This window comes from Crocuta crocuta, unplaced genomic scaffold, assembly GCF_008692635.1.
Source record: "Crocuta crocuta isolate KB4526 unplaced genomic scaffold, BGI_CrCroc_1.0 scaffold408, whole genome shotgun sequence".
In the NCBI taxonomy this organism is placed as follows: Eukaryota; Metazoa; Chordata; class Mammalia; order Carnivora; family Hyaenidae; genus Crocuta; species Crocuta crocuta.
Genome location: NW_027527444.1, coordinates 4,357,912 through 4,380,976, shown reverse-complemented (window position 1 = coordinate 4,380,976; position 23,065 = coordinate 4,357,912). Strand labels below are relative to the sequence as shown.

Below are 23,065 nucleotides of genomic sequence, written 5' to 3'. Positions count from 1 at the left end.
TCTGAAGCAGGCTCCGGGCTGTGCACTGTCAGCACAGAGACCGACATGGTGCTGTAACTCACGAACTGCGAGATCATGACCTGAGCCCAAGTCACATGAGCCACCGACTGCGCCATCAGGGACCCCAAAGGTCTTTTAAATCATGAATAGTATGAATGCCTTGTTATGTTAGAGGACATTATAGTACACAAAGTACACATACTACATTCAGGGTTGTGCTGAAGTTGGGTTGTTAAAACCTTTCTGTATTTGGTGTTTTAAGAAGGCTTGGGTGGGGGTGTCTGGATGGCTTAGTCGGCTGAGCGTCAGACCCTTGATATCAGCTCAGGTCATGATCCCAGGGTCATGGAATGGGATTGAGCCCTGTGGCGGGCTCTGTGCTGAGCGTGGAGTCTGCTTGAGACTCATTCTTTCTCTCTCTGTCTTCTCTCTGTCTCCTTCCCTTTGCTCACATATATGTGCACTCTCTCTTTCTCTCAAAAAAAAAAAAAAAAGGTAGGTGGGTAAATAAATAAGTAAGCTTGGGTGTGGGGGCACCTGGGTGCTTCAGTCAGCTAAGCGTCCAACTCTTGATTTCGGCTCAAGTTGTGACCTCACGGTCATGGGATCAAGTCTTGCATTGGGCCCCACGCAGAGTGTGCCTTCCCCATCACGTTCTCCCTTGCTCTCTCTCAAAAATAAATATTTTTTAAAAAGGCTTCAATGTCCATGTGCACACATATAAACACATGCAGAAGTGTTTAATTCTGTTTTAATGTCTTACAAACTGATCAGAAGCTCAATTACGTTTTGCTTTACACAATTGGATGGAATTAGTAGGCTGTCATAGTCCCAGTTTAAACATTTCCTTTAGTAAAATCTTATCAAACTGGTTGCTCTTTTCAGCAGATAATATTAACAAAATTCAAATATTGTGCCTTTTTCATCCAGAATGTTAAATGTGAGATACCACATGGTAATTCAGAAAGAGCAAGAGATCTTGGATCTAATCCCCTGTCATTTGTAAGTTATGGAGTTTGTGTGGCATTTATTTAACCTCTTTTAAAAAAGAGTTTGATTTCCGAGTGGATTGAACAAGGGGATCTCAAAGTTCTTTTCTGCTCCACAATTGGTTTTTTTTTTTTGTTTTCTTGGTGCATTAAAATAAAAGTAAACTTTTGCTTATTTTATTTAAAAAAATGTTTTTAATGTTTATTATTTTTGAGAGAGAGAGAGACAGAGAGTGAGCAGGGGAGGGGCAGAGAGAGAGGGAGACACAGAATCAGAAGCAGGCTGCAGGCTCCGAGCTGTCAGCACAGAGCCCGACGTGGGGCTCGAACTCATGAACTGTGAGATCATGACCTGAGCCGAAGTCGGACGCCCAACTGACTGAGCCACCCAGGTGCCCCTAAACTTTTGCTTATTTTGAACAAACTTTAATTTCAGAATCTTAAAAATGTTGTGTCTATCCTGCTTAAGTATTTTGTTAAAATAAAGAGGTCTTTATTTAGACCATTACAAACAGGAAGAGATGTCCTTTTTATTTAAAGCGATTCTTTGAGAAGATATAAAACATTTTTTTCCAGGTGATGNCTCCTCCCCCGCCCCCCCCCCCCCCCGAATGAAAGTAGCAGGTATTGAATAGCATGATAGGAGCTTAACACAGTGAAGCTTTGCAATTGTTTCATTCTTATGTTTGATATGTTTTTAGAACACCATCATTTGATTAGAGTACACTTTCTAAATGTATCAAAGAATATAGTGGAAATGGTGTAAAAAAAGGAGGTAAGAGAATAAGCCTGATGGTTCTGTGAAGGGTCTTCGAGGCTCATTGTAGAGTGTATACGGGAACAGTTAAGGTTTAGGGGTTTACGGCAAGAGAGTAAAGAGAATGGATGTTTCACAGTAGCGAGCACTTCCATTTTGTAAGAGAAAACCAAGACAAGGGAATTGAGATTTAGGCTTCATTCTGTTGTTGAGTTGTGTGTTGAAACAGTTTTCAGAAGGCATAGGAACATCAGTTAGAATCAGGGAAATCAACTGGACACAGAGGGTATCCTCAGATTAAAGTAATTTTTTAAAGATTAACCAATTCACGAAGACAGTAAAGAACAAGTGCTCTGCTGTGATATTTTATGCCCAGAACTTTCCCTGCATTTTATCAAAAACTAAGCCTCAGGTATGCAGTAAGAAAAATTAAGAAAATCAGTATTCAGGTGTTGGTAGAGAAAACACTTTAAAAGCTAAATGTAGTTTGGCCAAGATGGAGTAGGAGACTGTATATGCGCTCTCACCTGCACCGACCAGGTGACCGCGAGAACATAGACGGTGAAGAATAGTAACTTAGGACAGATGAGTCCTGTGGCTGCTCCAGGGAGCTGGTGGGGTGNCCTCTTCTTTGACAGATGGATAGAATTAATGGGCCATCATCATGTTCTCAGCTTCAGCATTTCTCTTAGTAAGATCTTATTAAGCTGCTGTTCTTTTTGGGGTGGGGGGTGTGAAGTGAAGGTTTCGCAAGGTCACATTCCTTTTGGAGGCTCTGGGGAAGAGCCCGCTTCCAGGCTCGCTGCCTTGTGGGCTGAGGCGCCTCCTTGCCGGATGAGGCCTTTGCCCTGGAGGCGGCCCACCGTTTTGTTTCCATGTGACTCACCCCCGGCAAGGGTGGGTTGGTTCCTCCCTGATTTGCCCTTCTGCTGTTTCTCTCTGACTTCAGCTCAAGAAAGTTCTCTGCTTTTAAAGGGTCCTGTGGGTAGGTTGCATCCGCCTGGCCAATCTAAGATTCTCTCTTTATCTCCCTATATTAAAGGCCATAACCTTAGTGATTACATCTGCTGTCTTTTCGGCATGCATGCTGGATTAAATAGTGGCCCTCTTCTGTGCCCGGCTCTCTTCCCCCATCCATGTCCACTTACGATCGCAGAATGTGGCCTTATTTGGAAATAAAGTCTTTGCAGACGTCACTAGTGAAGATAAGGTCTGTCGCACTGGCTTAGGGTGAGCCCGAATCGAAGATAAAACAGAGACACAGACACATCTGAAGAAGGCCATGTGAAGCCACCGGCAGTGATTGGAGTGATGCATCTGTATATAAGCCCACTGTAACTGCATATAGTGCAGCTACCAGAAGACAGAGGGAAGGATCCTTCCCAAGAGCCTTCAGAAGAGATATGGCCCTACTGATACCTTGATTTTGGACTTGTAGCCTCTAGAACTGTGAGATAATAAATTTCTGTTGTCAGAAGCCATCCAGTTTGTGGTACTTGGTTAGAGCAGCCCTAGAAAACTAATAAACCATGTTATATAACATATTCAGAGATTTCAGGGATTAAGATGTGGACATCTTTGGGGGTTTGCCCTGCCTACCTTGAGTCTGCAGCTAGTACAAAGCAGGAAAATACAATCCACAAGGATGAGAAAAATAAATCAGAACTGATTCTCAATTGATAGAGATTCACAATTGGTAGATAAGAACGTTAGTGCATTTCTTACAACCCCATCTCATACGTTCCAGAGGCTAGACAAGAGCTGGGACATACTGAGACGGGGAAGATACGGAAATAATCAAATCAAATGTTTATAAATGAAGCCTGTAATGTGTGACATGAAAGTATACTGGATGGGATAAAAACAGATTTAACATTGTAAAAGAAAGGTTAGTGAACACGAAGATATAGCAATAGAAAATTGTTTACAAAAGAAAGAGAAAAATGACTGAAAAACTGGCCAGGGTATCAGTGATATAACTGATGTTCTTAAATGAGGAAGGATTAAGAAAGAATATTTGAAAAATTAATGACTGAAAAATTTCAAGATTAGATGAAAACTGTAAACCTTGATCTAAGAAGCTCAAGTAGCCCTGTCCACAAGAAAGATGAAGAAAACTGTACCAAGAGGCTTCAAATTGGTCAAAACCTGTGATAAAGAGAAAATCTTACAAGCATTCAGAGAAGAAGACTTAGAAAGTTCAGAGAAGCAATGATGAGAATCAGCGTATCCATTGTGGGAAATAACGCGAGTCAGATGACAGGGGAGCAGCATCTTCACTGGAAAAAACCTGCTACCTTAGTTCTAAATCTAGTGAAAATAATTTTCCAAAACAAGGGCAAAGTAAAGACAGTGTCAGATACACAAAAGGTAAGAATTCCCCGGCAGGCCTGCCCTACAAAGCATCAGGGAAGTCCTGGAGGCAGACGCAAGTCAGTAGGAGATAGACATCTCGACCCACAAAGCCGCACGAAGAGCACTTTAGAAGTGGCAGCTGTGTGGTGAAATGTACAAGTGTTTCTTTATTATAGAAGTCTTTCTCATAATGTTTTATTTATTTTTTGAGAGAGAGCGTAAGTGGGTGAGGGACAGAGAATCTGAAGCAGGCTGTGTGCTGACAGGCTGACAGCAGCGAGCCTGATGCGGAGCTTGACCTTACGAATCGCGAGATCGTGACCTGAGCTAAAGTTGGATGCTCAAGTGCCTGAGCACCCCAGATGACCCTTTTTATTATGTAAGTCTTTACAAAAGATAATTGGCTGTTTAAAAAGTAGTAACATATTGTGATTTTATAACTGCACAGGCAAAATGCAGGACCACGATAGCGCACAGGCAGAAGGAAAGAAATGAAATACACTGTTTTTAAGGTTATTATGCTGCAAATAACTCGAAAGCAGATTGTGATGAGTTAAGGTGTATGTGATAAACTTGCAAATAACCCTAAAATAGCTCAACAAAAAGATGTAGTCAGTAAGCAGCTGTAAGAAAAAATGGAATAATAAAAAAATAATCCAAAGGAGCACAGGAAAAGAAGAAAAAGGGAAGATAAAGGGACAAATAGAAAACTAAGAGCAAACTGATAGACTTAAACCTGACCATATCAGCAAACATTAATGGTTTAAACATTCCAATTAAAGGGCAAAGACTGGGGGTGCCTGGTTGGCTCAGTTGGAAGGGCATGTGACTCTTGATTTTGGGGTTGGAGCCCCATGTTGGGTGTAGAGATTACTTAAAAATAAATAAATAAACAAATCTAAAAAAAAGGCAGAGATTGTCAGACTGAATAAAAAGGAAAGACTCAAGTATATTCTGCCTACGGAAAACCGATTTTAAATGTAAAGACACGAATAGGTTTAGAGCAATAAGAGAAAAAAGGTATACCATCCTAATTATAATAAAAAGAAAGGTAAAATAGGTATTTTATTATTAGAAAAAGGTATACATTTTGCCAGCTGTAAATAAGATCATTTCATAAGGATGAAGGAGTTAATTTATCAAAACATAATAAACATTTATTTACCTAATAAGTAGCTATTAAATGCATGAAGGAAAAACTTACAGATATGAAAGGATTAATAGTTAAAATCATAGTTTTATTCCAACTTACCGATACCCTCTTTTTAATAATTGATAGAACAAATTAGGAAAAAATAAGATGGAAGGTTTGAATAACACTCTTATCTAATTTGGTCTAATTTGCATTTATAGATCTCTTTGCTCAACAATAGTAGAATATACATTATTTTCAAGTACCCTCGGCATATTTATCAGGAGAGGCCATATTCTGTGCCATAAAATAAGTCTCAGTACTTTTACAAGGCCTACAAAATATGTTCTCTAATGACTGTGAAATTAAATGGGATGCCAGTAACATAGTTAGACAGTCCCTCAGTTATTTGATAACTAAGTAACTAGTAGGTCAAAGAAGAACTCAAAAGGGAAATGGGAAAGTACTTTGAACTAAACATTTTATTTTGAAACAAAAATAAAACATTTGAAAATTTATAGTTCTAAAATGCCTGAAACAGGAAAGAAAAAGGTCTCAAATCAGTGCCCACAACTTCCACCTTAAGAAACCAGGAAGAGGGGCACCTGGGTGGCTCAGTCCATTAAGCATCCGACTTCGGCTCAGGTCATGATCTCACGGTTCGTGGGTTTGAGCCCTGCATTGGGCTCTGTGCTGACAAGTAGCTCAGAGCTTGGAGCCTGCTTCAGATTCTGTGTCTCCCTCTCTCTCTGACCTTCCCCTGCTCACGCTATCTCTCTCTCTCAGAAATAAATAAAACATTAAAAAAAAAAAAGAAACCAGGAAGAGAGAGGAAATGAATCCCAAATTAAGAAGATTGGAAATAAAAAAAAAAAAGATAAGAGTAGAAATCAGTGAAATAGAAACAGAGAAAATGTAGAGAAAGTGAGAAGATCAATAAAACTGATAAAGCTGCAGCCAGGTTGATCAGCAAAAAAAAAAAAGAAAAAGAAGAAGAGGACATCAATTACCAGTATTAGGAATGGAAAAATTTGAAAGGCAGAAATTACTAAAGTCTCTCAGACATTGTAGAAATGTTACAAACACTCTTACAAATAAAATTCTAGGCCAAGAAGACTTAACTGTCAGTTCTATCAAATATTTGAGGAAGAAGCAATACCAGTTCTACATAGACTCTTCCAGAAAATTGAAACTGAAGGAATACTTACTAATTCATTGTGCCCAGCATTACCCTGATTTCAAAACCCGACAGACATTACATGAAAAGAAAACTACAGACCAGTATCCCTCATGAACATAAATGCAAAAATTCTAAATAAAATTTAGTAAATCAAATATGACAGTATATGAAAAGGGTAATACATCATGATTTGAAAAATCAATGAATGTAATTTGCTATATTCAAATACTAAAAAAGAAAAGTCATGCAGAAAAGCAGAATTCAGCATCCATTTTTGATAAAGTCTCTCAGCAAAGTAGGCATGAAAGGGAATTAATTTCTTTATCCTAATAAAGAGCATCTGTAAAAACCCTACAGATAACATCATGCCTAATAGTAGACTGAATGCTTTTCCCTGAGAAGAGAAACAAGGCAAAGATATCCCCTCTCACCACTTCTATTCAGTATTGCTCTGGTGTCTTTTAGAAAATAAAGGACATTGATGTTGGGAGGAAAAAGTGAAACTGTATTAGCAGATAAGATGTCTATATAGAAATTGTGATGGGATCTATTATTAAAAAGCTATTAGAACCAATAAATGAATTTGCAGGATACATGATAAATATACAAAATTTAACTGCATTTCTGTATACATATGAGCCACGAATAATTGGAAATTGATTAAGAAAAACCAGTACCACTTGTATACAGTCGCATCAGAAATAATGTATGTGTAGGGATGTGTGAGATCTATTACTATACCTTATAAAACGCTGATGATAAAAATGAAAGAATACCACAACAAATGGAGAGATATATCATGTTCATTGACTAGAAGACAATGTTAAGATGTCAGTTCTCCCCATATTGGTCTGTACATTCAATGCAATCTCATTCAAAATCCTAGCAGCCCCTACCCTCTTCCTGTTTTGGGTAGAAATTGAAAAGCTGATCCGAAATTCATATGGGAATTCAAAGGACTTAGAATAGCCAAAACAACTTTGAAAGAGATCAAAATTGGAAGACTTACTACCCAACTCCAAGACTATTTTAAGGCCATATTAATCAAGATGGTGTGGTATCACCATAAAGAAAAATAGATTGACTTGATGAAATAGAGGATCCAGGAATATATCTATACATATATTGTAAATTTACTTTCAACGAAGGTGCAAAGGCGATTTGGTAGAAAAAGGGTAATCTTTTCTACAAATGGTGTTGGAACAATTGTATAATCATAGGCAAAAAATGAACTTTAGTCCATACTTGGCACCATATACAAAAAGACATTCAAAGGGATCATAGGTCTAAATGTAAATCTTAAAACTAACCCTTGTAGAAGGAAGCATAGGAGAAAGTCTTTGTGATACACGGCTAGACTATAATTTCTAGGGTGAGATGTCTAAAGCATGATCTGTAAAAGAAAAAGTTGATAAATTGGACTTTGTCAAAATTGAGAAATTTTGTTCTTTGAAAGATACTTTTTTTTTTTTTAAATGTTTTATTTATTTCTAGGAGAGAGAGAGAGACAGCGTGAGCAGGGGAGGGTCAGAGAGAGAGGGAGACACAGACTCTGCAATAGGCTCCAGGCTCTGAGCTGGCAGTCAGCACAGAGCCCGACGCGGGGCTCGAACCCACGAACCGAGAGATCATGACCTAAGCGAAAGTCAGACGCTTAACCGACTAAGCCACCCAGGCACCCCAAAAGATACTTGTTTTTAAAAGGGCAAAAAGACAATCTACAGACAGGGTTAAAATATTGGCAAATTATATGCCTGACAGACGACTTGTATTCAGAGATATAAAGAGCTTGCCAAACTCGATAGTAAGTAAGCACACAACCTAATGAAAGGGTAGGCAACAGACTTAGAGACACTTTCACCAAAGAAGATATGAATGGGTGACAGGTAAGTTCATAAAGATGTTTATGTCATTACGTATTGATTAGGGAAATGCAAATTAAGTTTTGGGTTTTTTTTAAGTTTATTTAGTGTGAGAGAGAGGGGGAGCGGGAGAGCAATGAACTGGGGAAGGGCAGAGAGAGGATCTGTCAGTTCACAGGCTGACTTGGGGCTTGAACTCACAAACCATGAAATCATGACCTGAGCTGGATGCTTAGCCAGCTGAGCCCCCCAGGTGTCCTGGGAAATGCAAATCAAAGCAGTCAGGAGACACTGCTGTGCACCTGTTAGAGTGGCTGAAACTAAAAGACTGCCTGCACCATATATATATATTTTTAGGGTTTATCTAAATGGAGAGAGAGAGCGCGTGTGTGGGAGCACAAGCGGCGGAGGGTCAGAGAGAGAGAGAAGAGAGACAGAATCCCAGGCAGGCTCTGCGATGCCAGCACAGAGCTGATCTCATGAACCGTGAGATCGTGACCTGAGCTGAAATCGAGAGTCGATGCTTCACCGACCGGAGCCCCCCAGTCGCCCGTGCCCACACCATATTTTGGTGAAAACAGAGGTTTGTGTTTTGTTCATTACTGTGTCACCAGTGCTTGGGACAGTGCCTTCCAAATGAGGGCGCTGAAAGAACACCAGTTGCCCCTTTTCAAAAGCACTGAATTATAATTTCAAGTAATAGAGTGAGTTTATACTTAGGACAATTTTATCTTTAACTCTTGATTTTATAAATAGGCACCATTTTGAAAATCCATTTTATTAAATTTTGTTTTAAAGTTTATTTAAGCCATCTCTATACCAAATGTGGGACTCAAACTCACGACCTCGAGATCAAGAGCCACATGCTGTACGGACTGAGCTAGCCAGGTGCTCCTGAAAGTCACTTTTAAATATGAGTGTTTTGCCTGTAAAAGATGTATAAAGGTGTAAGATGTTTGGCCAAATATAATCCCAAAGGCAGACTTAAAGTCTTCTTTTTCTAAATCTATTTTCATTGTCATCTCAGTAGCTTTTTATTGTGACTATAGAAGAGTACAGAACGTGGGGCGCGTGGGGGCTCAGTTGGTTAAGCGTACGACTCTTGCTTTCAGCTCAGGTCAGGATCTCAGGGTTATGAGATTGAGCCCCCGAGTTGGGATCCTCTCTCTACCCCTCTCTCTACCCTTTCCCTTCTCTCTCTCTCAAAATAGATNGTCTCCTAGAAATAAATAAAAATATTAAAAAAAAAAACAAAATAGATAAATAAACTGAAAAAAAAAAAAGTGCAGAATGTGCCAGAACAGAAAATAGTGATAGGAGCTTGCCTATCTCTGTTACATTTTCTTTCCCACTTAGAATTGCTTACTAAAACTTCTGTGGTATCATGGCTTTTAAAAATCACAGGAATTAGCTCTGCCAGGGGCCGACTCTGCAACCTTGGCAAGGTAACTGGCCAGCCTCTGCCTCTGGCTTGGTGGGGGCCGCTGTGAGGGGTACGTGAGTTTGTATGATATCAGTAAGCCACTTAGAATAGTGCTTGACACAGAAGGGCTTGGCGGATGCTAATTACTATTTTAGTAATTAGACTTCAATGATATTATGCATGTAAAATGTCTGTTAGACTACCTGGCATTTATTAAGTGCTTGTGCCTTTAATTTAAATATTCAGGAGCCAATATGTCTAAAGAGACCGTATCTTTGGATTTCTGCATTTGTCATATCTTCAGTGAATTTGTTTAGGACATGAGGAAAAATATTTCTACTTTCCATTTTAGGTTTTCCTAATAGGTACAAGTTACAAAATTACACAAATTTTAAATATGAATTTATTGAGGTGCCTGGGTGGCTCAGTCAGTTGAGCCTCCAGCTTCAGCTCAGGTCGTGGTCTCGCGGTTTGGGGGTTCGAGCCCCGCGTCGGGCTCTGTGCTGACAGCTCAGAGCCTGGAGCTGCTTCAGATTCTGTCTCCCTCTCTCTCTCTGCCCCTCCCCCTCTTGCATTTTCTCTCTCTCTCTCAAAAAAGTAAACATTAAAAATTTTTTAAAGTATGAAATTATTTTCTCATTTCTAAGTTCAGGTGATTTGTTAGGCCTTCAAGTTTATTTTTATGAAAAGTATGTGTCTTTGCCTAATATAATTTAACAGAGTAGTTTTTTTTAAAGGCCTAGCTCTAATCTTTCTTCTTTTTTTTGTTCCTTCTTTATAGGTCTGTGGAATCTTGCTTCTCTCTTTTCGAACCTATGTTTATTTGTGCTGATGCCCTTTGCCTTTTTCTTCCTGGAATCAGAAGGTTTTGCTGGACTGAAAAAGGTAAAGCGAATCATGTTTTGGAAATAAATCGGTCAAATTAAGAAGTATGTATCATTCATGTTAAACTTGTAAAAGTGGGCTTGAACAACAATTTGACTAAAATATGAAAAGTTTAATTAGTCATAATAGCAATATCTTATTAGTAATACGAACAATAGAATTAATAATATTGAATGATCGATCCTGTGTGTCCGCAGGGAGAAAGTTGTCTTTGACTTCCGAATTTTTTTTAATGTTTTCTTTCTGAGAGAGAGAGAGAGAGACAGCATGAGCAGGGGAGGGTCAGAGAGAGGGAGACACAGAATCCGAAGCAGCTCCAGGCTCTGAGCCGTCAGCACAGAGCCCGACGCGGGGCTCAAACCCACGAATTGTGAACTCACGACCTGAGCTGAAGTCAGACGCTTGACCGACTGAGCCCCCCAGGTGCCCCCGAATGTTTGTATAGTACGTGCAAATGTGGTAGAATGCTTTTTTGTAGGGAATAAAGCTGATAAAATTGCTGTTCTCTCTTTCTTAGGCTGTCTCGTGTAGTGTAAAGAATGACACGCAATCCTAAAAAATCTTAAAACATATCTTGATGTACAAGTTATTTTACGTCCAGTATTTTCAGGAGAGTTGTGGGTTAGAAAATCCAGCATGCTCCTTTAGATTGTCAGATTCTCAAGGGACTGCGAGTTACTGATCTTGGGGAATGTGAGAGATTAGGAATGAGTAAAACAAGAGACTTTGCATCTTTTTTTTTTAAGTTTATTAATTTATTTTGAGAAAGAGAGAGCAGGGGAGGGGCGGAAAGAGAGGCCCGCGAGAGAATCCCAAGCGGGCTCCGCACTGTCAGCAGAGCCTGACGCGGGGCTTCGACTCCAGACCAGGAGATGGTGACCTGAGCCGAAGGCAAGGTCCGGTGCTGGGCCCTGTTGCGCCTCCCAGGCCCGCAGGAGGCTGCTCTTACCCGGCGCTCCAGACCGTGTCCGTGCTGATGACTTCGGCAGTCTTTGAAAATAACAAAATAGGGGCGCCTGGGGGGCTCAGTCAGCTAAATGTCTGGCTTCGGCTCAGGTCAAGGTCTTACGGTTCGTGGGTTCGAGCCCCGCGTCGGGCTCCGTGCTGACATCTCAGAGGCTGGAGCCTGTTTCAGATTCTGTGTCTCCCTCTCTCTCTGCCCCTCCCCTGCTCGTGCTGTCTCTCTCTCTGTCAGAAATAAATAAAAAACAAACAAAAAAAGAAAGATTTTAAAATGGAAGGAATCATATTTCTGTTTACAGCTTGTGGAGTTCTTGGCTATAGAAATTAGGAAAATAACAGAAAGGTTTACATAGTTAGTACTTTTTGGCAAAAGTGAGTTCTTATGTTACAATTGATTTATATGCATTACACCTTTTTTAATGCTTAGTTGGGTTTGTATTATGATACATGAAGTGAAAGTATGCCTGCCTATCTTCTTGAACAATACTGTAATGCCAGTTGAACTTGGCAAGCAAAGCTGTAAACTGTGAACTTTATTCCTTTTTATTTCACAGAACTTTTTGTAAGCTTGTAGGAATGGAATTATTTAGTCTCACATTTTGACGAGTCTTCTGATTTTAAACCTTAAGTACAGCACTCTGCAGATTTGTGTGTGGAAGGGTGCCAGGGCGGAGTTCGGGAGGGGTGGGGAAGTGTTGTTTCAGTGGATGGACCTTTCCGTCCTCTGGTTATTCCAAATGCTAGTAGTTTGAAACCGAAACTCAGTCGATCGCATGTTTAGTAGCGGCACGGAGATCAGAACGGAACGTGCAGTAGCACGCCAAAGAGGGCTGGCGAGCATGGGCCTCAAGAAGAGGGGAAATCATTGGAGACACTGGAGAACGTAATTTCCGTGTCATTTTAGAGCCAGAGCTTTTGATGGCTATTCATTCATTCAGCAGATTTTACTCAGCACCTAGTAAGCAGTAATCACTCTGCTAGTACAGGACCTTGCTGGGAACTGATCGGAAAAGACAGGGCTCCTGCCTTCAAGGGGTAGACAGAGGGAGACAGGGAAGGTGCGAACAAATGGATGCAGCAGGATGAACCTCGCACAGCCAGCTGCTGGGGGAGGCGCCCCGGGGGTGCAGGCCTTGATTCCCCTCGGGGACTGGGGAGGGCTTCGCGGGAGGGGTCCGCCTGCCCTTGAGCCAAGTCCCGAAGGGTGAGCGGGCTTTGCTGGGACGCGCTGGTCCAGGCTGGAGCGGAGGCACGCACTGCGGCTGAATTGAGGCATGCGGACACTTGGCTGTAGGATGGAGACTTGGTGGGAAGCCAGGGTGCGTGGGAGCTTGTGGGGGTCACATTCTGGAAGGACTTGCTTCCTCTGCCAGGTTCTTTGGGTTTTGTGCTGCAGGTGACAGGGGGTTGGCAGAGGAATTTTGAAAAAGACTTTTGCGTCTACTCTTCTGTTTCAGTGCAGAGACGAATACACACGTCAGAGTTTCAACATACGTCACTCAGAGGAGCGCACGCACCTCGCGGTGTGAAGTGCCGTGTTCTGTGGGGAGGTCACCACACCGAATCGTCACACACCTGGCGCTGCTGGCACAGCGCTTGCGCACCTGCCTCCGACACTGCCCTGTGGCTCTTGGCTTTACGTACGCCGGTTGTCCCCCCACCGGCTCCGTCTCGTCTGGCGCGTGGCCTTNGGAGACAGGGAAGGTGCGAACAAATGGATGCAGCAGGATGAACCTCGCACAGCCAGCTGCTGGGGGAGGCGCCCCGGGGGTGCAGGCCTTGATTCCCCTCGGGGACTGGGGAGGGCTTCGCGGGAGGGGTCCGCCTGCCCTTGAGCCAAGTCCCGAAGGGTGAGCGGGCTTTGCTGGGACGCGCTGGTCCAGGCTGGAGCGGAGGCACGCACTGCGGCTGAATTGAGGCATGCGGACACTTGGCTGTAGGATGGAGACTTGGTGGGAAGCCAGGGTGCGTGGGAGCTTGTGGGGGTCACATTCTGGAAGGACTTGCTTCCTCTGCCAGGTTCTTTGGGTTTTGTGCTGCAGGTGACAGGGGGTTGGCAGAGGAATTTTGAAAAAGACTTTTGCGTCTACTCTTCTGTTTCAGTGCAGAGACGAATACACACGTCAGAGTTTCAACATACGTCACTCAGAGAAGGAGGGCACGCACCTGGCGGTGTGAAGTGCCGTGTTCTGTGGGGAGGTCACCACACCGAATCGTCACACACCTGGCGCTGCTGGCACAGCGCCTGCGCACCTGCCTCCGACACTGCCCTGTGGCTCTTGGCTTTACGTACGCCGGTTGTCCCCCCACCGGCTCCGTCTCGTCTGGCGCGTGGCCTTGCCCGTGCAGGAAACCGGGGAGCTTGTGTTTGGTGTTGCCGGTGTGTGTCCCGTACAGCTCCGGTTACCCCCCGTGTAGCTTCTTGTACAAAACCGCGTGTGACGTGGACAAGCCCCTGGTCTCCGGATCATTTTCCTCCCTTGTTGTGAACTAACGACGCGGAGAGACACTTGGCAGAATTGCCAGCTGTGTCTAGAGTTAAGGAAAGCGGACTCACGCCCCAGAGACACGTCACTGTTTCCTTGTTCCGTCGCAAACTGAGGGCAGGGGGAGGAAGGGTGTGGGCAGGTGCGTGGCGCGCACGCCTGCTGCGGGGCGGCGCCCTTCCCCCTGCGGGTTTACGCGCCTCCTGCACACTCACAAGGATATTCTTCTCTGAGCACATCTTTGACCCTGTCAGTCTCCTCAGGACCCCTCAAGACCAGCGGCCCCATATGTGACCTCAGAGGGGGCTGACGCGCTGGGTGCGCGTGGGCTGCGGTCGACACGGCCAGCGCTCTCAGCAGAGGCTGGGAAGGAGGCCGAGGAGGCAGACGGTTGGGTGCCGTTCGTCTGACTTGGGTACTTGGACCGGGAGTGGGAGTTGTAGGAACCAAATTAAGAACTGGGTCTTTAAAGCTGCTAGAGGACGGAGGGGACAGGGCGCGCCTGGAGGAGAAGAGGCAGGGTAATTCTGTTCTCTGTGCTGAGCAGAAGGGGCCTGTGCAAGAGAGACTGCAGGCGAGGGCACCCAGGTGAGCAGATCTGCCCTCAGAGTCTCATGGTCTCAGCTAGTTTTTTCATCTGGGCCTCAGGGTTTCTTTGTGTAAAACGGGTATAGTAATGATCATTACCTGACTGCATTATCTAAGGGATTAAATGAGCGGAGATCGTTCAAGTAAAACACATAGCCCAGGATACGTTAGTTATTATTGCCATTATTCTAGAGCTTACTGCATTTCACTAATAAATGGTCTCTGGGGTCGTCGAAATGCAATGGAATACAGTACAGTCAGCTCCTAATTATTTACATATAACCCTGGGCAGTTTTAAAGCTACAAATTATTTTTCCCATTTTGAAATGGCATGGACGCAAGAAAATCAAACCTGCTTAAAGATGAGGTGCATTCTAGACTCTATTAGAATTGTTTAGAAGGCTTTAAAATTAAAGTAATTGTGATATTTTATATATTCATAATTTTCAGTTTAAAATCGTTACACTTGTGAGGATGAGCACTGGGTGTTATATGGAAATAGCTTGACAATAAACTATTTGTAAAAAAAATAAATAAATAAATAAATAAAATAAAATCAGTTACATGTGGGGCACCTGGGCGGCTCAGTCAGTTGGGTGTCTAGCTCTTGATTTCGACCCAGGCCATGATGTCGCGGTTGAGCCTCAGGTGGGACTCCGAGTTGACAGTGCAGAGCGTGCTTTGTATTTTCTCTCTCCCTCCCTCTGCCGCTCCCCCCTCAAAATAAGTAAATAAACTTATTAAAAAAATCGATTGCGTGAAAGTTGCAAGGGTTGTTAGGGTTGCATAGTTCAGTCTTAAATGTGTGAAGTATGTGTTTAAACCCTTCCTTGTTCCGCCTTTCTGTGATCTGAGATCACAGGAGTTTACTAGTGCTCGTTCTGCACGACGTTTGTGGCGATCCGTCGGTTTTTACACGGCGCTGTGGACTGTGTCCCGGACTTTAACTGCCTCCTCACTGAAGCGAACGCATCCCCAACTGTCATCAGCATGTCTGACACGGCTGGCTGGCAATCGTGCGCCCGTGTGTGCGTGTCCTCTAAAGCTCTGCGCTCATTGGTCACCCGGACACTTGGAGTTCGGAAGGGGTATCGGACAGGGCTTAGAAGTACTTCTAATTGGTAGAGGCAGCACAGAGATCTGAGTAATGACGGACTGGAAATATGGTTAAGGTAAATTTCTGTTTTATTCCTCTGGCCACCCCCCTGGTGCCGTTTTACTATGTCTAAGTCTGGTGGAGTCCCTGAACGGCATGTGGCCCCACCGTACTCCCACGGATTCCCCTGGGCAATCGATTTTAAAACCGCCCCTCGCATCTCGTGCCGAGACGCGGAAATTGGCCACTGGCCACGGGCGGATGCAGAGCCTGAATTGAAAATCAAATTAAGCAGAATTCTCTACTTAGTTTTTAATTAAACCACTATGTTAATTCAAACAGGGCATTTTAGGCCTGGGGGGTTGACCATGTCCTTTTAAGGGGCTTAAGTAAGCCTTTCTTCTCCCTCCTTAGCGTGGTGCATGTTTCTATTTTATTAGGACCATCTCCTCACGATTCCCATTCTTTATATTCTCAAGGGGTAGGAGGATGTAAATGGTTTTAATGAAGTGATTTCTTTCTTTCTTTCTTTCTTTCTTTCTTTCTTTCTTTCTTTCTTNCAAGAGAGACTGCAGGCGAGGGCACCCAGGTGAGCAGATCTGCCCTCAGAGTCTCATGGTCTCAGCTAGTTTTTTCATCTGGGCCTCAGGGTTTCTTTGTGTAAAACGGGTATAGTAATGATCATTACCTGACTGCATTATCTAAGGGATTAAATGAGCGGAGATCGTTCAAGTAAAACACATAGCCCAGGATACGTTAGTTATTATTGCCATTATTCTAGAGCTTACTGCATTTCACTAATAAATGGTCTCTGGGGTCGTCGAAATGCAATGGAATACAGTACAGTCAGCTCCTAATTATTTACATATAACCCTGGGCAGTTTTAAAGCTACAAATTATTTTTCCCATTTTGAAATGGCATGGACGCAAGAAAATCAAACCTGCTTAAAGATGAGGTGCATTCTAGACTCTATTAGAATTGTTTAGAAGGCTTTAAAATTAAAGTAATTGTGATATTTTATATATTCATAATTTTCAGTTTAAAATCGTTACACTTGTGAGGATGAGCACTGGGTGTTATATGGAAATAGCTTGACAATAAACTATTTGTAAAAAAAATAAATAAATAAATAAATAAAATAAAATCAGTTACATGTGGGGCACCTGGGCGGCTCAGTCAGTTGGGTGTCTAGCTCTTGATTTCGACCCAGGCCATGATGTCGCGGTTGAGCCTCAGGTGGGACTCCGAGTTGACAGTGCAGAGCGTGCTTTGTATTTTCTCTCTCCCTCCCTCTGCCGCTCCCCCCTCAAAATAAGTAAATAAACTTATTAAAAAAATCGATTGCGTGAAAGTTGCAAGGGTTGTTAGGGTTGCATAGTTCAGTCTTAAATGTGTGAAGTATGTGTTTAAACCCTTCCTTGTTCCGCCTTTCTGTGATCTGAGATCACAGGAGTTTACTAGTGCTCGTTCTGCACGACGTTTGTGGCGATCCGTCGGTTTTTACACGGCGCTGTGGACTGTGTCCCGGACTTTAACTGCCTCCTCACTGAAGCGAACGCATCCCCAACTGTCATCAGCATGTCTGACACGGCTGGCTGGCAATCGTGCGCCCGTGTGTGCGTGTCCTCTAAAGCTCTGCGCTCATTGGTCACCCGGACACTTGGAGTTCGGAAGGGGTATCGGACAGGGCTTAGAAGTACTTCTAATTGGTAGAGGCAGCACAGAGATCTGAGTAATGACGGACTGGAAATATGGTTAAGGTAAATTTCTGTTTTATTCCTCTGGCCACCCCCCTGGTGCCGTTTTACTATGTCTAAGTCTGGTGGAGTCCCTGAACGGCATGTGGCCCCACCGTACTCCCACGGATTCCCCTGGGCAATCGATTTTAAAACCGCCCCTCGCATCTCGTGCCGAGACGCGGAAATTGGCCACTGGCCACGGGCGGATGCAGAGCCTGAATTGAAAATCAAATTAAGCAGAATTCTCTACTTAGTTTTTAATTAAACCACTATGTTAATTCAAACAGGGCATTTTAGGCCTGGGGGGTTGACCATGTCCTTTTAAGGGGCTTAAGTAAGCCTTTCTTCTCCCTCCTTAGCGTGGTGCATGTTTCTATTTTATTAGGACCATCTCCTCACGATTCCCATTCTTTATATTCTCAAGGGGTAGGAGGATGTAAATGGTTTTAATGAAGTGATTTCTTTCTTTCTTTCTTTCTTTCTTTCTTTCTTTCTTTCTTTCTTTCTTTCTTTCTTTCTTTCTTTCTTTTTTAAGTTAAGAAGGTAACTTTTATCTTGGAACTCTGACTTACGTGGTTAGCACTTAAGTGTTGATCGGGTTTGTGTGATTTCGCAGTCACCTGTACGTGCTGCTGATGTGATCGTGGGTGCTGCCCTCCCAGGCTTGCACCCGAATGTTGGTTTCAGCTCTGATGAGGTGGCCTGTGCCGGGCGCTGTGTCTCGTGGCGGGCATCTTTCTCCACGGAGTTTATCTCGGTCCCGCGGTCATGTACAGAGTGCAAGGTGTCGGGGCCCCAGCGTGGCCGTGCCTCCCACACCTCGGATCAGCCATATGCTTGTCTCTTGCCACGCACGCGGCCTCAGAGACACCCCTACATTATCTGGGATGGTGTCAGAAGAAGTGTGCCGACCGCAAGGTGGGCCCTGGACGCTGGTGAGCCAGCGATTAAATAGGAGCTAGGAATATATTTGTTTCACGTTGCGTATTAACGTCTTACTTTCAGTTCAGATGTTAGGAAGAAGAAAACTCAACAAGTTAATGACAGTGAAAAAATATCAGTGATCAATCAACTCACAAACCCGAGATGTTTCTGGGAGTAGCTTTATATTGTCCCTCACCTTAATGCCTATCTTTGATTTGAAGTCTTGGCATAAAATTTAACATAAGCGACAGCAACATCCTGACCAATTACCCAGGCTACCCAGACACCCCCCCAAATGTCCAGAACATGGCACGCGGTCTGTAGCATTAAGAGGTTAACCCCTGTAACTTCAAACGGAGTGCTTGATAATAAAAGCAAAAAGTACAAAATTTGAGGTAACTTCCTTTCGTAGCTAATTAGACTGACCAGGTGGCAGCGAAGGGCCGGGGCCGGTGCTGGGAAGGCCTATAAAGCTACGCGCTGTGACAGCACCGTGCGGGAGGGGCCGGGACCGCTCTCATATGTTTCTGTCCTGTGTCACAGTGTGAAATTGTCCTGGTTTATGTCCCTTTTGGCAAACTTACATAAAAGTGACCTTGTACTGTATTTTATGACCAGATGACTTTTTCCCCCCAGTGGCTAATTTGTCTCAGACCTCCATCTTAAAGAGACCCAGAAATGAGTAGGAAGTCCAGCACGGTCTCAGAGAGCTTTCATTGCGTTCTTTCATTATTTTTGCTCGTTTTTGCCACTGATCATCCATAAATTGTTGGACATGAGTGAATAAGGAAGTGCTGCTTAGTGTTAGCGGCACATGCGCATATTTGGCCTGGTTTTTGTGGGTGAGAGGAAATCACATCCGAAAGGAAGACTCCTGCTGGGAACCCTTGCAAGGAAATTTACCTTGGGTGCGTTTTGATCTTCGTGTTTATTACAGAAGATGGAGTCATATCTCACTAACTATTGTTATGTGTTAATTCGATTTTCCCAACACCTTCAAGAAAAAAAATCATTCAGTAATTTTTTAATAGAATTCCTCTACCTTCCCCCAAAATTTGGGAGCGCCGATTTTTTTTTCCATAGAAACACCGTGGATAGGAATGATTATTTTTAAAACCTTCGATTCTGGTAGTGTTGTTATCCGCGGGGCTCGTTTTGGAATTGTTAATCTACTGTAAAAGGCGTGGGTTATGCGATGACAGAGAGAGATGCATAAAAAAAAGTATTATTTTGAGGAAAAGAATATACTTATTTCATTTAAAAGTTTTTTGAGTTTGTAAAGATTTTGAATTAAAAGTCATTTAGTTCATGAAATGATCTTAATTTTGTCACTCTTCTTAGTACCATTGCATATTGGAGGGACCGAGATGATAATTTCAGTAACGATACCTGGTGTCGTTAAATAGCAGCCGTGTTTTTAAGAGGTATCACTCAGTTTCCATATGCTTTGTGATGGTATGATGCGTGGACTGTCGCACAGCATTTTTGCTTCCATTTACCAAAACATGAGAGATTTCTACTTCAAGGCTACGTCTGTCCACATCATGGTACAGGGGACAGGTTGTGAGCTTTGGCATTTAGAAGACCTGCCTTAAATCCGGACTCTTCCTCTTACTGACCTGGGACTTGGGGCATGTGCCTTGGTGTCTGCATCTGTAAAATGGACGGGCAGTACTTAACCCCGTTGTGGGCTTGCCAGGGGGCTTGTTGGCCTTAGCTGGGACCTTTGAGAAGTATTTGGGATGCAGGAGGGGCAGACATGATCACCAGGGGTTTCAATGTACGTGCAAGTTGATGTGAAACTTCAGGAAGATTTGTGTAGGATTCTATTTTATACACAATAGTGAAGTTACATATAGGAAATTATGGTGGTGCTGACGTGACTTTATTTACTTTTTGAAATAGAAGTTGCTTTATCTTATAAAAGTACAAGTTGTAAAAAAAAATAGCTTAATGTTTACTAGGTAACTCAACCTCAAACTTTATGCGATGATTCAATTATTAGCTGGTGCTGCATAATGTCTTAGGTGATGATTACATTATTAGCTAATTCCTTCTACATTAAATGAGGAAGTATTTTGGTATGGAGAAAATAAATAATCAGGTTCATATTTTAAAGCAATTATACATTTTTTTGGATTTTTTTATTTTAGAGAAAGAGAGAGCAAGTGCGTGCAAGTGGGAGAGGGGCAAAGAGGGAGGGAGAGAGAGAGAGAGAGAAAGAGATAAAGAGAATCCCAGGCAGGCTCCACACTCAGCACAGAGCCTGATGTGGAGCTCGATCCCATGATCCTGGGATCATGACCTGAGTTGAAGTCAAGAGTCCATTTGACTTCAACCAGGTGCCCCAAAGTAATCATACTTTTAATTGAATGGGCCCTACTACTTCAATATTCATGAAACAATGTTATGGAAATAATCATTGTCAATTAGAGTCTCTTTTCCAAATTTCTTTTGGGGGGACTTGAAAACAGTCTTCCCCTGGTTGTAATAAACTTTATTTGAAAGGATGGGGCGCCTGGGTGGCTTAGTCGGTTGGGNTTAAAAAAAAATAAAAAAGAAAGGAAAATGAAGGTCTGATTTCCCGCTGACTAGGCAGCTGTTACATGGCTGCAGCACGAGGGCCCAGACCCACAGCTCCAGAGGATGACTGGCGTTTGGACTATTAAAATTTCTGTTTGGCATTTCTGCTTATATTTGTTTGTCTATAAAATCATTTATTCAGCATGGCCCAATGTTAACCTTGAAATATTTGGCAGTGTTAACCTATGAAATGTTTGCCAATATATAGCTGAAACTTGGCATATTACTTTACCAGTCCATTTATTTGGCCCGTTTGCACAAGAAGTAAAAGTTGTGTATTCAGATAAATCACAGGCAGTAGGATTGTGTGATAGCCTTGACATTGGGGAATATTTTAGGTTGTGATATATCTACTTTTCTTTAAAGCTGAAGTCATTAACTGTTACACTACTTAAAAATTTATTGGTTTGTACATTTTCTGGCAAGCAAATAAGTTCTCAGCTAGAAAGACGAGTTCTTACTGTTCTAGAACAATGATTGAATTTTAAAGCGGTGAATTGTTAGAAGTATATATATAAATGTATGTCTCCTCAGTGATTAAGAGAAAGATTAGTGGGCAAAAACTGAAAAAATAAGGCTATATCAACACAAGAAAAAGTTAGACTTTTAAGTGTCCCGAAATGACCAGTTTTATAGAGAACATTTCCTGTTATCCTTTTTAGAACACGAAGAAGAAATCTGAAGTTGTTTAGAATGCTAGATTTAGATATTGGTACACTTTCATAATTAGGTCGGGATTACTTGATCCTTAATGCTTCTCTTCCCCATGAACTAATGAGTATTAATTTTTATTATAAGCAGTGGATTTTTAAAGCAGAATTGTGAAGGATTTAAAAATTTTTAAACTTTTTTGAGTTATCTGAAAAATCTGTCTGTTGTCTTGATGATCTCATTTCCTTCGAAAATGCCCAGAGTTAGATTATACTTCTGCTTTAATTTTGTAGAAGAGCTGTAAGGAGGTAACTTACTGTTCGGAGCGCTCCTCCTCGCCTTTGCCAGCACCTTAGTTCAGGCCTCGTCACTTCTTACACGGCGTCCTTGCCCCGCTGCCCCGTTCTTCTGCTTCTAGTTTTCTTCCTGTACAAAGCAGCCTGCACACGCGGCCTTCCAGCCATTGTTTTCTTAACAGTACTGGGCAGCTCACTTCTCAGGTGCTTTCTTTTTTTAATTGAAAAACAAAATTTTAAAATGTTTATTCTTGAGAGAGAGAGAGAGAGAGAGGTGCAGCGTGAGCAGGGGAGGGGCAGAGAGAGAAGGAGACACAGAGTCCGAAGCAGCTCCAGGCTCTGAGCTGTCAGCACAGAGCCTGATGCGGGGCTCGAACCCACAAACTGTGAGATCATGACCTGAGCCGAGGTCAGATGCGTAACCGTCTGAGCCCCTGGCGCCCCCCCAGGTGCTTTTCTGGCCTCCTGTCCCCACGTGTTCTGCCAGGAAGCCCTGTTCTCACAGGCGGCATCTGTCCTTAGGTGCTCCCTCCCGGTGGCTGTTGAGTCTTTTCATGGGCCTCCTTTGGGGTGACTTGCTTCCTTCCCCAGTAGTAGGGATTATAATCCTATTGTGATTGTCTGCAGATATGTCTTTTCATGGTAAATAAGAGGAATACCAACTATGTATACTTAGCCTGCTGCCGATGGAGCTTTTGCAGAGGGAAAATGAAGCATAAAAGCCGAGTAGGGCTTAGGTCCCATCGATTTCCCAGAGAAAGGGTCTAACAATGCATCAGTGCTCCCATTTCCGGAGGGGGGTGATCCCGGGTTCCTGCATGGTTCTCTTCCAGGGTGCGTTGTTTTTAGAACCATTTTAGAACCTCAACAGGAAGGCATGGGAGTTTGCTTTATCTCGGTACAGCTCAGGCTTTGGGTCCAGCACCTCCAGGTTCAGTTATAACGAGGCTCTTGGCAAATGAAGTGAGTCTTTACAGAATCCTTACCACGCTGTGCTTGGTGTACACAAGCATGCGTCCCGCCCGCCGTCCGGCCCTCCAGCGGGCTGGAGGGATGAGCTCCGCAGCCGCCCTGGGTGCCTGCCGGGGAGATGGCGGTGCCAGGCCCCTTGCTGCGGCCGGCCTGGCGGGATGCTGCCCACCTGCCCGGGTGTAA

At 43.2% G+C, this 23,065-nt stretch overlaps 1 protein-coding gene across 2 annotated transcripts in view; it reads left to right on the top strand.

Moving 5' to 3' along the window:
* LMBR1 (limb development membrane protein 1) overlaps window positions 1-23,065 on the top strand; it is a 108,851-nt gene that overhangs the window by 11,392 nt on the left and 74,394 nt on the right. For both annotated transcript variants that reach the window (XM_077761313.1, XM_077761305.1), the window contains exon 2: window positions 10,480-10,583. In XM_077761313.1, the coding sequence (XP_077617439.1) occupies window positions 10,530-10,583 (54 nt within the window). In that variant the 5' untranslated portion in view covers window positions 10,480-10,529. The remainder of the gene's footprint in view (window positions 1-10,479; window positions 10,584-23,065) is intronic.